We start from the raw sequence: 15,765 nt of genomic DNA on the forward strand, positions 1-15,765 counted from the left end.
GCTCAAGAATCCAGAAAAGGCATGGAAGAAAGTCCAGGGCATTGGGGAGACGACAAGTTGATTAAAAGCCTGTAGAAAGGATGTCAATAGGCTAGAAACTGAACATCATTAAGAGATATGTATGGGCAAAGGGCCTAGAAGTGTTATATAGTGTACAGGCCTACGCTGAAAAAGCCACGTGTTGCGCAGAACAAACACACTTGCCAGCACACCATGGCAGCTTCTTAAGGCCTAAGCACGGAGGGATGAAAACAGACCTGAGGTTGCCAATGCCTGTGTTAACTTTTCCATTTGAAATAATTAGGATTGCCCGTGGCGTAACACTGAAGCAGAGCTAAAGAAGCAAACAAGCCAAGCCAAGCCAGGCAGCCAAAAGAGAGGGACTAATTGGTTTACAGCCTGCCATATGGCAACCCCAGAATGGGGAACACACTTCAGTGTAATGGAACGTGAGTGTCACTGACTAGAATGTAAGAAATGAGGTTACACAAAGCACAACGCTGAAAAGCAGGAGAGCCTTTGACAAGTGAGTTTCCCTGCGAAATTATAAAGACAGACACACGCACAGGCATCTGGCACTGTATTCCTCTCTACAACTTTAGTACTCTTGCCCTGAAACCTCCTGGACCCAGCTGTGCAAGTCCCCAACCTTTTTGAGATTGGGGACCGCATCTGAAAATCTGTTACAGAAACCATGAAATATCTGTTTCTCAGAATGCACCCCAAAACAGGCAAAATGCCTATACCCTTCCCCTGCAAAAAACCCCCAACAAATAAAATGCAGACCAAAAAGGTAGGCACTCTCCCAAAACAGGCAACCAACCCCCACCCCCCACCAAGCCTGCAACTAACTAAATAAAAAGAATCATAGAACTGTAGGGTTGGAAGGGACCCAAGGGGTCATCTAATCCAATCCTGCCAATGGGGGTGTCTGAAAGCATCATTAAATCCACAGAAGCTATGTTGTGGCAGGGAGGACCCGAGCATTATTATCATGTGGCAGTGCCGTCATAATCCTCTCCTCAAACTCCTCCTCTTAGCTGACTATCTTCATAGCCACCAACCAAGGCAATGGTACTTTCAGAGCCAGCATCCAGGACAAAACAAAACAAAGCCCCACAGTATGGCATAATGGTTGAACCTCTTAACTAAAATACACCCCCAATACTGATTGATTATATCCCAAATTTAGCTTCTCTCCCAAGCTTGCTGAATTCCCTGACATGTGGTGCTAAATTGGATTTCTCTTATATGGATTTTCTGTTTCCAAGTGAAATGTGTCATACAGCCATCAAAGTAATAACAAACAGGACCTGAGAAACTCAGGTTCATTTCCCCACTCAGCTAGGAAGCTCACTGGGTGATCAGGCACTCTCCCAGCCTGACCCAGGTTGCAGGACTGTTTTGAGGACGTAATGGAAATAAACTATGAACCCCACCTTGACTACCTTCAAGGAAAGGTGGATGTAATAATTAACAATGTATTAATAACTAATGAAAGGAGTCCTATTGTAAGCATATACTGGAGAGAATGCCACCACACACAACACACACTACCTCCAACTATAATAATGTAAGGATGAAATGTGCTAACAACATGTCCTGGGTATGAGGGAAGCAGCAGGCATTTAAAAAAATCTCATTTGGCCACGAGCCAGTGAGCTAGAGGGGGCAAGCTCCCTCCAAAAACTTGGAATGAGGATAAGACAAGTCCTTTTCCTAGGGGAAGACGAGGGGCACTTTCACACCTACAGTTTCCAACCTACAGCCACAGATGATGACCAGGAACAAAAACGCCTATGAGGTTGGAAGCCTTGAAACCATCTGCCTTCCTACTTTTCCCAGGGTCACACCAATACGAAGAGAAGTAAAGCTCTTTCCCCACAAAACAAACAGACAAAAACCCGCATGCACTGAGGCGGCTAGCCGCATCGCCAACATCAACACATCCATCTAGGAGCCTCGTACCTACAGGACCGCCTCTCCTGGTATGCCCCAAGGAGGACCTTAAGGTCCACAAATAACAACACTTTGGCGGTCCCAAGCCCCAAGGTGGTTAGATTGGTCTCAACTAGGGCCGGGGTATGTATGTATGTATGTATGTATGTATGTATGTATGTATGTATGTCTAAATAAATAAATAAATAAAAATAAGTAATAATTTCCAATCAGTTGGTGCAGGGTTCTTCTGACTACAGAGAAGCTCCTCAACACACACACACACTTTTTTTGAGGGGTGTGGGGCTTCAAATGTTCAACTGGATTCACAGATATCAAGGTATGTCCAGAAGGGTGTGAGCTGACTTTTGGGGCACTGCTAGTTGGTGCCATCTGCTCCCCGCTCAATGAGCTCTCTCAACACACACCATGCAGGGACACCCATATACACTGAAAAGAGTCAGATTGCAAGAGCTGCCAATAATCTTAGGACTGCCTCTTACAAAGCATTTGAGTCTCCTGCTAATAGGAGTTCTGTTGGTTAAGGGACTGAGAAAAGAAGTGTTTTTTTTACAAACTCATGGTCAGTAAGGATACTTCTGAATCACACATTCATGGTGGGAGGGGGGGAAGATACCAGTACCTGCTACATATAACAAAATGAGCAGGGAACATTTAGCTTATCTTAGGTGCAGAAAATGGGGATCCAAATATTATTTAAGCTGCATTAGAACAGGGGTGAGGAACCTCCTGAGCATCCTTCCAGAGGAAAAGGTGGGTGGAGTAATGAAGGTAAATGTTACCTTTGTACAGCAGGGCCTTTTTCCAACACACACTCACACACCTCTGTCATCTTGCCATCTATGCAACCAAGAAGCATTATCAGAGCTCATGAACACATTCCAGGCCAGCAAAAACACCCAAGGAAGATGCAAATAAGGACTCATAGGTGATATGGCCGGAGAGGGTGTGTGGCCTGGCTTGGGGTGTTCCATTCAGCCGTCAGGTCTGAGATTCCCCACCCTTTTTTTAGAATAAAAAGACTGACAAAGCAGCTTTGGATAATTGTGAGGTGCAAGTGGATAACGTGGAGTCTATGATGTTTAGGAAGAAAGAAATATAACAAACAAAGGCAATATTAATGCCATTTTTAAAAAAACAAATAGGGGAGAGAGATAGGAATGCAATGGTTTGGAAGGAATGTCATCTGGAGTTTCAGAGATGAATGAGCAACACTGGATAAAAAGTCTGGTGTAGGGCGGAAAAGAAAAATAATATTTATTGATTGATTTATTAAAAAGGCTGGTGTGGAAGCACTTAAGCCTCTCTGCACTTAGCCAGGAATTCAACACATCTTTACCAACTTAGCCTATGAACCAGAGCAATGTCAGAGCAGCAAGTGTAATTAAACTGCCCCAAATACATATAATAAATAAGGAATTTCCTTCCAGAGTAAAAACATTGTCCTCTGGCAAATTCCTGCCACACAGAGATACACAGTACAAAATAAAAGTCATTCTTCTAGGTTCACAAGACAAAGAGTTCGGAAAGGCAGAAGACGCAGGCCTCATTGTCCCAGTTTCACTGCCTGAGGAACAGCAGCTTTGATGAAGGTGATGGGAAACACAAATATTGGTCCACTCAGATTTTGACACAGTGACTATCTCCTACATATATCAGTGAAGAATAAAAGTGGAGGCAGCAGGCGGTAACTACTGCCTTGTTGTTGTTTAGTCGTTTAATCGTGTCCGACTCTTCGTGACCCCATGGACCAGAGAACGCCAGGCACCTCTGTCCTCCACTGCCTCCCGCAGTTTGGTCAAACTCATGCTGGTAACCTCGAAAACACTATCCAGCCATCTCATCCTCTGTCGCCCCCTTCTCCTTGTGCCCTCCATCTTTCCCAACATCAGGGTCTTCTCCAGGGAGTCTTCTCTTCTCATGAGGTGGCCAAAGTACTGGAGCCTCAGCTTCACAATCTGTCCTTCCAGTGGGCACTCAGGGTTGATTTCCTTCAGTATGGAGAGGTTTGATCTTCTTGCAGTCCATGGGACTCTCAAGAGTCTCCTCCAGCACCATAATTCAAAAGCATCAATTCTTCGGCCATCAGCCTTCTTTATGGTCCAGCTCTCACTTCATGGTCCAGCTCTCATACATCACTACTGGGAAAACCATAGCTTTAACTATATGAACCTTTGTTGGCAAGGTGATGTCTCTACTTCTCAAGATGCTGTCTAGGCCTGTCATTGCCCTTCTCCCAAGAAGCAGGCGTCTTTTAATTTCGTGGCTGCTGTCACCATCTGCAGTAATCATGGAGCCCAAGAAAGTGAAATCTCTCACTACCTCCATTTCTTCCCCTTCTATTTGCCAGGAGGTGATGGGACCAGTGGCCATGATCTTCGTTTTTTTGATGTTGAGCTTCAGACCATATTTTGCGCTCTCCTCTTTCACCCTCATTAAAAGGTTCTTTAATTCCTCCTCACTTTCTGCCATCAAGGTTGTGTCATCTGCATATCTGAGGTTGTTGATATTTCTTCCGGCAATCTTAATTCCGGCTAGGGATTCATCCAGCCCAGCCTTTCGCATGATGAATTCTGCATATAAGTTAAATAAGCAGGGAGACAAAATACAGCCTTGTCGTACTCCTTTCCCAATTTTGAACCAATCAGTTGTTCCATATCCAGTTCTAACTGTAGCTTCTTGTCCCACATAGAGATTTCTCAGGAGACAGATGAGGTGATCTGGCACTCCCATTTCTTTAAGAACTTGCCATAGGAACTACTGCCTTACTTGAGTGTTATTGAGGGGCACATTTTTTGTGTAAATGAACTCGAACAGCTATTCCTGTTCTTTATAGTACCTCAATATCTGCTGCTTGAGATAAAATACCTCATTCAGAACAAACTACAAGTGAAGATTATGCCAACTGGGGGGTAGGTAGGACCTCACAGAAGGACCCCATGCTAACCTGCTTCATTTTATATCTGGCTTTCATTTGAGAGGCTCTCCAAATTTGTGCCCAAGCATTTGTCCAGCAGATGTTATTCAAAATAGGGAGCTCGATCCAAAACGGTCATTTATTGATAATCACTTGAGACAGGGGAACAATGATCAGCTAAAAGAAGCATCTGCCACTGATGTCCCCTGATGTACAAGCTACTGGTGGAAAAAGGCAGGCAGAGATCCCAAGGAACTTCTGTTACACATTGTCAGGGAGAAAATTTGAGGGCAGGATAGCAGTGAGTTAAGCTACAGTGGGGAAATAGTGAATCATTTATAGAAAATACAGTGGCTCCGCACGGATTTGGTGGAACTGGCAGGCAAAAAATACAGGAAAAATGGAACAAACTACTTATTCACGCAAATGTGCAATTGGCTTATGGAATCCATTAGCACAGGATGTTTAGATTTTTGCACCCACCCACTCCCCCAGGAGGATTAGGCAAGGTTGTCGAGGAAGGTCTGTCAATGGCTATCAGACATAATAACGAAGAATGGAACTTCCAGGTCCAAAGGCAGTATAACTGATTACGAGAAGCTGGAAAGAAATGGGGTGGTTGAACCCATTGTGCTCTTATTTGTGAACGTTATGGTGGTATCTGGCCCCTGTTGCCCCAGTGCATTGCCTCCACAACAGACAGGTCTTTAGCACCATCAAGCAGAACAATTCCTACAGGCAGAGGGCCGCAAAACCAATCCAGAAGTAGCGCTAAAAGCAAACACATTGCCAACCCATGACCATCTTTCCTATGCTATTATCTGTGTTCTTTCATACAGAATGAGAGCAGGGGTGGTTGAGAGTTTCATTTTATTCCCAACTGAGTAATGGAGGAACATTTCTAATGGTTAGAAAGGAGAAAATCTGGCTACATGAAAAGCGAGGAGCTGCCTGTGGGCTTTACGATCCTTGCACCCTCTTCCAAGCTATTGTTTCCTGCAGTTTATCACAGCTTAACTATATATTTTTAAAATGCCTGAGTCGGCAGAAATGTTGTGCCATCGTGATTTGACACGCTTCTTCCGCAGTCAAAAAAGGCAGGTGCCTGATGAGCCGCTTGTCTTGACAAAGAAATGGTGCAGTACGAGGAAACTCCACGCTTAAGCGGCTCCTGCAATCGTGTCCGTGGTGCTTATTGGGCTGACATCCTGCTTCTCCACGTTGGCGGTGCAGGGTGTAGTGCAGATTGCACGCACAATGTTGGAGGATCACCAGGATTGCAGGTTTGCACCAAGAAAGCCACAATCTCAGTGGCTTCCGCCTGTGAACACAGAGAGAGCTCAGAGCCCAGACAGAGCCCTTTTGTCTATCTCCCCATGATTATTCCAAAGCATCTGACCCTGGTTCCTTCTCTATAGGAAATGAGTCCTGCACCCCTATATCTACAACCCCCCCCGACTTTTGCTGCCAGTTTCTCATTTATTTGTAGAACATTCTGAATGCAGGATTAGGAAGCCCAGCAGAGCAATCACTTCTAATTAGGACTGCAGAAAACATAGGCGAGAGGTCAGCATTCCTCTGGCACAGACCAAGCCGGGAGAGAGGCAGGCACCCCACAGAGATTCTAGCACACCCACATTCCCAGGAGCCCTGTATATTTTCTGGGCTAGTAGCAAAAAGCAGGAAAGCAAATGTCAGTTTAACAACCCATGATGTTGTGTAGGGGACACAGGAATATTGACTAGTGGCACACAAGACTGTAAACCAGCAGATTGTTAGAACTGATTTTGCATTTTTTTTTAATCCTGGGGTTTTTTGGAATTATAATCCCACCTCTTTGTCAGCCTATGGAAAGAAACTGCTAGCAGACCCCCCTCCCCTGATTTTTCCATTGCAAGAGATAAAGGAGCACACTCATCTATTTGTTTCTAAGTAGGAGGTCTATGCATGGATATCCCAAGAACCTAAAGATGAGTGAGGGCAGCAGAGATCCCGTACACTTGCAGGAAAACAGAGTGTACGTGGATACATACATACATCATTTTATTTTCATCGCCACCTTTTCATAGTGAAAACCATGTTCAAAGCAGTTTACAACATGAAATAAATTACATAATTACAAATATAGCAGAAGTAGTCATCAGTAATAAATAAAACACATGAAAAAGTACACAACCAAACTGAACAATTTCCACATACATCAAAAGAAGATACAAAAAATTAGTATCAGCAACAGTAAACCCCCCCCCCACCAATACCCCAACCCAAGAGTCTGTTCAGCAGCCTCAGCTTAGCAACTGGGTGTCAGAGTCAGGACCTCACCAGGCCAGGTAGGAGCCTGCAAGGCCAGGGAGCAGGTCTTCCAGGACTCACAGCCAATGAGCAACCTCCACTAAAGGTCCAATACTGCCCACAGAGGGTTGTGAAGGCACCCTTCCCTATTTCTGATGGAGAAGAACAATGCAATGGTCCTCTCCTAGACCTGCAGAGTAGTCGGTAGGAAAAGCGTTGGCTCGGTAGGCTGCTCAAACAACACAGGGAGCTACAGGGAAGGCAATAGTCCCAGCCACAACACAGTGTTTTTCTGGGTCCTCTTGCCCACTAGTTTCCTGTCAGATCATATGAAGGAGAGTTGGTGAAGAGAAAGTATTTGGATGCTTCTGCAAGTGACAAGCACAACCCAGAAGCAGTAAGATTTGCAATCCCAGCTACCCCTTGCCTTATGTGTGAATCCACCCAAGCTATATTCATGGAAATGAGATATGTTAGCCTTATTCTTTGGGGACGGCTCATTCAAATCACTGTACCATTGAGAATTGAGAGCAAATCGCATAGCCTCTGGGCTCTAGGAGACCATTTAGTTTTCCTTTTGGCCAATTTGAGTGCTCCCATTTTGCCTGTTTATCCACAACATCCTACAAGGCTGTTCCTCATTTCAAGCACAAGGGAGGAATGTGTGCTCTAATTCATACTCTGTCACCTGGAGCTCTCCCTTGGAGTATGAATATAGTTATTTAAACCTCGGGTGCCTATAATTAAAGAAACGGTTCCTTAGAAAGATTGACTGCATTGGATGTGTAGCCATCCCAATTTGCTGGAGTCGAGCAGATTAACTAACAAGGAATTAGTCAAGCAAGACAGCCGAAAGGAGGAAGATGCATTTAACACCCTCTGGAATCTCACAGCACTGTACACACAAAAGAACAGGGTGACCGAGGAAGGAAAAGAGATGTCCTTCTGTAGAAAGGTCTCATCTCTAATGCTCATTCATCCAAACTGTGTAGTAAACATAATCAACTTCCATGTAGCTTAGCTGAGGAATGTCTGCTACTATGCCATCAGAGTGCCAGGCTTAAACACAGCCTGCAGCACATTTTTACCCTCAGTTTCCAATATAACTTTTCCAATACTGTAGCGGTGTAATTCCTGTTCCGCTAATTCCAGAAATAAACTTAAGTTCCCAGAGAAAACTTGAGGCTACCTATTGTGGCAATAGAACCCATCCTCACTATAGATCACATCCACACCATACATTTAAAGCACATGGTTTCTCCCAAAGCAATTCTGGGAACTGTAGTTTACCTCTTATAGTGCTACAATTACCAGGATTAGGAACTAGAGTTCCCAGGACTCTTTAAGGGGAGTAAAGTGCTCTAAATGTGTATTCAAAATGTGATGTAGATGTGACCTCTGGTGAAATAAAATCCGTGTTCCCAGTAGCAGCAGGAAAATCAGTCCAAGCATTTGAATGGCCACAACCTTCACTGATTATTAATTAGGCTAAGAATTTAGTTAGCAGCAGATTGCATCTGCTACCTCTCATCACCATAAAATTATTTAGGAGCCATTACGTGAATGAGAACCCCAGGGAGTCTCAAGGACCGAGATCAATCTTGTGCCTGGCAGATGGGAGATCTCATTATGGGAAGTTAAAGGCACCACTTTAAGGGAAGGGACTCTTACCTTTGCTGGGATGAACCTGGGCAAACCATCCTAGTTATTCAATCCTAGTTATTCAGTAACATTGCAACAAAGTTCTAGCATTGTGCTATTACAGGGGTCAGCAAACTTTTTCAGCAGGGGGCTGGTCCCTCAGACCTTGTGGTGGGCTGGACTATATTTTTTTGGGGGGGTGAACGAATTCCTATGTCCCACAAATAACCCAGAGATGCATTTTGAATAAAAGGACACATTCTACTCATGTAAAAACACGCTGATTCCCGGACTGTCCATGGGCCGGATTTAGAAGGCGATTGGGCCGGATCTGGCCCCCAGGCCTTAGTTTGCTTACCCATGTCCTATTACATTCTAGAAGCGTTAGCCTGGAATTGCAGAGAAACTATGGAAAAATTCTATTTCCATTTACTTAAGAACAATTCCCATTGATCAAAGCTGATGAAAGTATTTCATTCACAACATGATCGTTGGGTGTCCCATCAACCAGGCACATTGCTTTTTCCTTTCCATGGTTAGAAGTAAGGGGGGGAAAGGGACTCAGTCTGGATGATATCTCTCAATTTAATAAGCTGAAATATGAACGAGTCTTCTGCCCCTTCACACAAGCCACAATTAAACAAGGACATATCTAATTAGCCAACCTGGAAAACTATGGTCAGCAGCTTCAGAACAAGCTGGGATATTAAAACCATGGCTCGAATATGGTATAATATCCTGTTTGTTCTGAACCTGGTAACCACATTATTGCTATGGATAGAAACTTCCTGATTTGATTGCTCATGTCACAAAGTGAGAAGTGAAGGAGCTACATGGATGGGCAAAATACCTGTCAATATTGGCTTAATATCATTGTCCAAACACAGCTACAATTTCCCAATCGCTTATACATCTGGAGTCTTCAAACAACAGCTGCTGTGGAGTGCTTTATGACTTTTTAATTTGCTGAATTTAACAACGCTATTAAAAAGCAGGGATAGCGTTTGTGAGGTGATTGCAATGCCTCTGTAGGCATTGGAAGGAATGAAGATTTTGGAGAAGCTTATGGGGCGGGGCAGGAGAAATTACATGTCCTAACACTTCATGTCTGATGCACTCTTTCTACTATAATGTTACAACGGTCTTGTTCCTCCAGCCTGGCAGGGCTTCCGTTCCAGAAGGATGTGCCAATGTTTCCTAATGAAAGCACTCCCTTCAGTATGGCCACCATGTTCCAAGGATCGGAACAAGCTTTCCTCATCTCAGCAACCCATAACTGTGGAGCTGAACTTAAAGGCAACCTCAAAACTATGTTAGGTATTGAACTACACCTAAAATACCGTTGTTGTTTCTGTGAATCTCATATGTTTAAGGCAACCCCCCAACCTCTTAATAACCTAGGGACAGAAATGGTCTGTACCAATATTTCAGCCCCCCCCCCAAATTTGCAATAAACAAACAAATATTTGTGAAGGCCAAATTTATATACATGGGGGGTGGGGGAGGACCTGTGGCTCTTCTGATGTGGATAGACTACAACAGCCATGATTCCTGACTATCAGCCATGCGGATGGGGCTGATGGGAGTTCCACATCTGGAGGGCCACAAGATGACGGCATACGGGCATTAGTCCCAGCTGGTCACACTTGGCTGTTTAGAGTGGTTGAAATTAAGATGCAGTCCATCAACTCGCTTCCCTTCAGCCTCGCAGAAGCCCCCAAAGTTTCTTTGAGGCCACAGTGGAGAGAAAGGAAGATCAGTTCTCCCTTTGGCTCCTACGCCACTGAAGAGCACAGAGTGCCTTGTGGGCAAGAGATGAATGCAGCCTGCCATATTGATCCCGAGTCCAAGGCAAAACTATGCATTTCAGGTCCAAATGGGAAAAGGAGTGAGCTCAAACCTTATAGTCTTGAAGCTAACATGGGGATTTAGGGATTAAGACAGTGAGATGAGCAGCATCATAAATTGGTAAGGAGGTAAATAAATGCTTTATAATGCAGCAAGCGAGGGAGAACAAGGAAGGGTGGGAAGTAAACTTTTAAGTATGCATTAAATTCAAATTAATTTGATGTGAACTTGTTAATTTTTTTGGAAAGCAATAAAATTTGGTCAAAAAAAAGGACGGTGAGAGGAAGGGTAAGATGGAAAGCCCTTTCTCCCCTCTGCCCTGTCCTGCCCCCCCTCAGAGTTTCTTTGCAGGTCCACATTTATTATTTGCCTACTTGTGAAGTTAAGCAAGCTTTGGATGTTAGAGCACTTAATTATGGCTAGACAGAGATGGATGAGATGAAAGGGCCTTTTCAGTAGTGGCACCTCAGTTGTGGAATGTCCCCCCAAGAGAAGTCTACTTGGCCACCAACTTTGATTACTTTTCTGGGTCAGGTGCTAAGACCTTTTATTTTCCCAAGCTTCTTAAATCAGAGGCAGCAAGACTTTGGGGGGCTTCAAGGGAATCCATCCATACAGACTGGCTAAAGGGTAGTTATTGTCCCCTTTCCACTCACCTAATTGACAGGAGAGGGAGTGATTTCAATCCCCATCAGGGCAGGAAAATGTTACTGGTTGGCAGAATTAGGCCCATTGAACTAGGAGTTAACCATCCTTGCATTAAATCATTTAATTGAACTCTGCTGATTCCTTCCACACACATTCTCAAATTTATTTTATCTACTTTTGGACTTATTTGATTTTGTTTTAATGCTGCATTTTGTCTTGCTGTATTTTTTATTATTTTGTTTTATCTTCATTTGTTTTATTTTACAAGCCTAAAATCACATAAATGAATAATAAGGCAAATTAAGTATGCAAAACACAATTTTTAAAAATGGCTCTAATTTTCAGAAAAAGGGGGGCTGTCTCAGAAAACTGGAAATGGGTGCAGAGAAAGAAGTCAAGTATTATAACATGTAAATGGAGTGAATAGGGATGCATGGATACAAAGAGTAAGTGTGTGCATGCAAACAGAAAGGATTTGTGATTTTTTTTTTTTGCAGGCTTCCACTTCTGCCTTTCTGTTTTTTTAAAAATAATAATAGACTTTCACTAAATGAAAGAGGACTTGGCACAAGGATTGTATCAACCATTTTATAACTGGATTACCCACCGAGTTTTCAAATCAGTCTTGTCTATAACCTGCTGCCATCTATGGAAAGCATATATTTGCCATGAGTTGTAGGAGGACTAAGAAATATGACATGGCTTTACCTATACAGTACACAACACAGCATCAAATACCTTTGAGCAGTTTTGTTGATGTCCTGTCGCCTCCCCTGTAGAAAAACACCCACTGCTAGGAATCAGTTAAACTTATTTAAAGGCTTTGTTGCAACACCACATGAACTAACAGTTTGAGGTCCCAGAGTTCTACCATATTCTATGATCACACCAAGAAGCATGTGACGGAGACTATTTAGATAGAAGTTGGATCCCAGATGGCTCCACTGGGTTCTATAAGACTTTATTGTAATGTTCTATAGGCTGTATTATTTTTTTTTTTACAAAATCAAAGTATTGAAATATTTAAACAAATAATAGGTGGTTCAGAAACTGCAGCTAGAGCAGAATGTCTTCTAGTGTGCGCTTCAATATTACACCGGCCTTTCACTAACTGGGCTGCATTCCAATTTGTGACCAGAAAATTCAAGGTGATGGTTCATACCTATAAAGCCCTAAGTGACTGGGGAGAGAATTTATGAAATCTTTTTCCTGCATGAGCCTGCCTGTAGTGTAATATCTGCTGCAAGGTCTTGCTGTATACCCCTCCTCCAAAAGAGATTCGGCTGGAGGGAACATGGCCTTTTCTGTGGTGGTGCCATGCCTAAGGAACTCCTGCCCTAGTTTCTCGTCATTCTACCCCCCCCCCCATCAAGGAACCTGTGTGCTTCATTAGTGGATGGAGATAAACCTGGGTAACAGCCAGTTTTTTGTATTTTCAGAGATGGAGAATCAGCCAGTTATGTTTCTTCTTCCCCACTAGGCCTTGATGAAGCCTGTTGCTTGCATAGCCCCTAGAAGCGCGTCATTTGAGTGGCTGCTACCTTCTCCCATATTCTTTTTTAAAAGCCACTACTAGTTGCAGACTTACGGTGTTTCCACCAGCCAGGTTTTCTCTCCTTTCCCCCCTTTTTAAATAAACTATCTAGTCTGATAACAGATTTCTGCAGGACTTTAAAGCTGGCATACTATTTTGTGATATTATGAACGGCCTGAGAAAGATATTGTTCTAACATGGATTTTGGATTTTTTCCCCTTAGGGGCCAACATGGCTAACATAACTTTACTTGTGTCTCATTACAGAAGGATCTATTCTCAATACTTAAGAGATGAAACACAATTTACAAGCAGAAGGGTGACCATGCTCTGCTCCAATCCCATCACTGGCAGAATGACCAGATGGTCTTCATTCTTCCAGGCCGATTGCTGCCAAGTATTGATTAATTTTATATTTTTTAAGAAAACATTTAATGGTCTGTTACAAAGTTCCATTTTACTTTGTTCACTAAGATTACAAACTGAGCTTGTTCACTCACATTATTAAGAAAAATAGCCCCTTCCAACATTCTTCGTTTTATTTTTTTGAAAGGGGTCTCCGCCTTTAAATATCTCCAATGAGATTATACAAAATTAGAAGCACAGGCCTCCTACCTATTCTAATTATAATTACTTCTGTACTTAATCGGCTTTAATTAATACCCCACCCCCCTTTTCAAAATTTACAGATTAGGCTCTTTAGAACTAGAGTCTAATTTGGTATCAGGACTTCTCGACAGCATATTTTTGGTGAAAGAGAAACAATCAAAATACTCTAAGGGGGGAAAGGTGACAGGACAATGTTATGGGTTAAATGATTCTCAGTGCAGTACAAAGTAATTCTGGATTCAGTCCCTAGAGGAAAATACAGTATGCAGGAATCCTAACTCAGCTTTGGCATGCAGAAACTGTACATCAAGGCTATTTTCAACAGTCTCTAGGGACGCTTTGTTCATCCCTTAAAAAAAACCCTAAAACAATAAACAACACTACTGAAACATACAAATCCACATCAACATACAACACACAAATCCATATTAACAACAACTCTTAGTAGATCAACATTCTGAATATCCAAACACATATTAGGTCCATTAAGTCACTGAAAGGAAACCATCTTCCCTCAAATGTCTCTACTTGCTGCCCATCTCTTAAACGGGTCTATGCAGTTAACTTTGTCATTTCAGCCAAATCTTCACTAGCCATTTTTTTTTAAGGGAAAGGGTAATTGAATCACTACGTTTCTTAACCACTATATTTAATTTATTTTTTTGCTGGCATTAGCAAATTCCATGCTAATTCACAATGCTCATCACAACTATGCCATGCAAATGTCCAAGTGAAATCTATAGTAATTCCCCCCTCCTCCCTGAAATGGAGAGGAACAGCAGTGGAAAAATATCACCCACTGTTTGCAGTGTGGGCACAGAATAAATACATTTGATGTTCCACCCCCATCCCACCCCCCACCATGTGTTATGCGGCTATAGGCTGCAGTGAATTTGCAGTTTCTTGTAGCTCCCTGCTGCTTGTAGCCACATGATATAACACTATGGTGTGTGAAGCAGCATTGAATTTCACAGCATTGAAACTGGGCTAGAACTCTCTGAATTGCAAAGTTTTGTTCCGTGACAAGAGAGTTCCAGGTTGCCTAGACTGACATACTCCCTGCTCCACCACACAAAGAAGCCATTATTTAGTGCCAGGGCAGGTGCTTCACGACTTTCCATGGCACCATAAAGTAAAACTTGAAATGGAACGGCAAAATGCTTACCTTTGAGACACTCTCACCAGGCAGTTTTCTACAGGTATTATGTGGCCCCATATGCCAGAAACATCTTTCCTCATAGAAAGATATCCCACTGACTGAAACATCAATGGTGGTCAATAAGGTGTGACACATCGCCTTTAGAATAGCAACTACCCTTGCTACAGGAAAAGGCACTTAAAATAAGAAGCACCTAAACTCCATTGAAGGAAACGAAGGCAGAAAGCACTGTGGAAGGAAGGACATAAGCTGTACAGTATATACTTTACCATGGTGAACTGGAACAACAGCGGGAACTTCCAAGAATATAAATAACCTTCCCCGCGCAAAGTGTACCTTTTCAAACACTGGCACAGGAAATAAAGTTAATACGAACCCCTCCCCCTTTATATGTGTATTTCCTCCCAGAATAAGAGGTTGCCAAGGTGTATGCCTCTGCGCGACCCAGCCCCACCTCCTGGAAAACGGTTTCTATTTCCATTCTGCCCCCCACCTCAGTCGCCCAAGCTGCTGTGTCGCACCCGTGCCTTAAACCAGGAAAAAACGCCCCCCGAGTTAGGAACCCCCAGGCCACCACCATCCATCCCGGGCTGCTTCAGAGGACCAGATCCTCCGCCCCACCGATCCACCCCCAGCGTGGGGTTCCCCCACGGCGATCCCCACCCACGCTGCAGGCAGCCTCGGATCCCCAGCGGGGGGGGGTCCTTCCTTTGTCCGGGGCTGCCTTTAGGGACCGCAGGATCTGCGCTTCCCGATGCATCCCTCTCGGGTTCCTGGGAAAGGAAAGGACTCACCGCAGGCCAGCAGGAGCAGCCTCGGCGCCCAGCGCGGGAAGAAGGGCGGCATGGTGCTTCTCCGTCCTCCTGCTCGCCTGCCTCTTTCTTCAGTCGCACCCGGCTTGTGCAGCTGCTGCTGCTTCTGCCGCCGCCCGCGGGGCTCTGCCCCTCCCGGCCGCAGAAAGGACCTCTCCCCCCTGCGGCAGCTCGCGCTCAGAAGGCATCGCCCTCCCTCCCCGCCAGCGAGCGGCAACTTTCCCCGCAGCAGCAGCAGCCCGCTCTCCGGGCGCCCCCTCCCTGCGGCCTCGCTTCAGGGGGGAAGGCGGGGGGCAGACGACGACGGTGAGGAGAGGCAGAGGCACAGCGCGGCGGTGGCTGCTTGC

The 15,765-nt window shown here is 44.2% G+C and overlaps 1 protein-coding gene across 1 annotated transcript in view; it reads right to left on the bottom strand.

Moving 5' to 3' along the window:
* PODXL2 (podocalyxin like 2) overlaps positions 1-15,741 on the bottom strand; it is a 54,084-nt gene extending 38,343 nt beyond the window's left edge. Inside the window, exon 1 of the mRNA XM_081900468.1 lies at positions 15,401-15,741. Within this exon, the coding sequence (XP_081756594.1) occupies positions 15,401-15,452 (52 nt within the window). The 5' untranslated portion in view covers positions 15,453-15,741. The remainder of the gene's footprint in view (positions 1-15,400) is intronic.
* Between the last annotated feature and the right edge of the window lie 24 nt (positions 15,742-15,765).

The sequence above is a fragment of the Podarcis melisellensis genome (genome assembly GCF_964234715.1).
Source record: "Podarcis melisellensis genome assembly, chromosome: 2".
Classification (NCBI taxonomy): Eukaryota; Metazoa; Chordata; class Lepidosauria; order Squamata; family Lacertidae; genus Podarcis; species Podarcis melisellensis.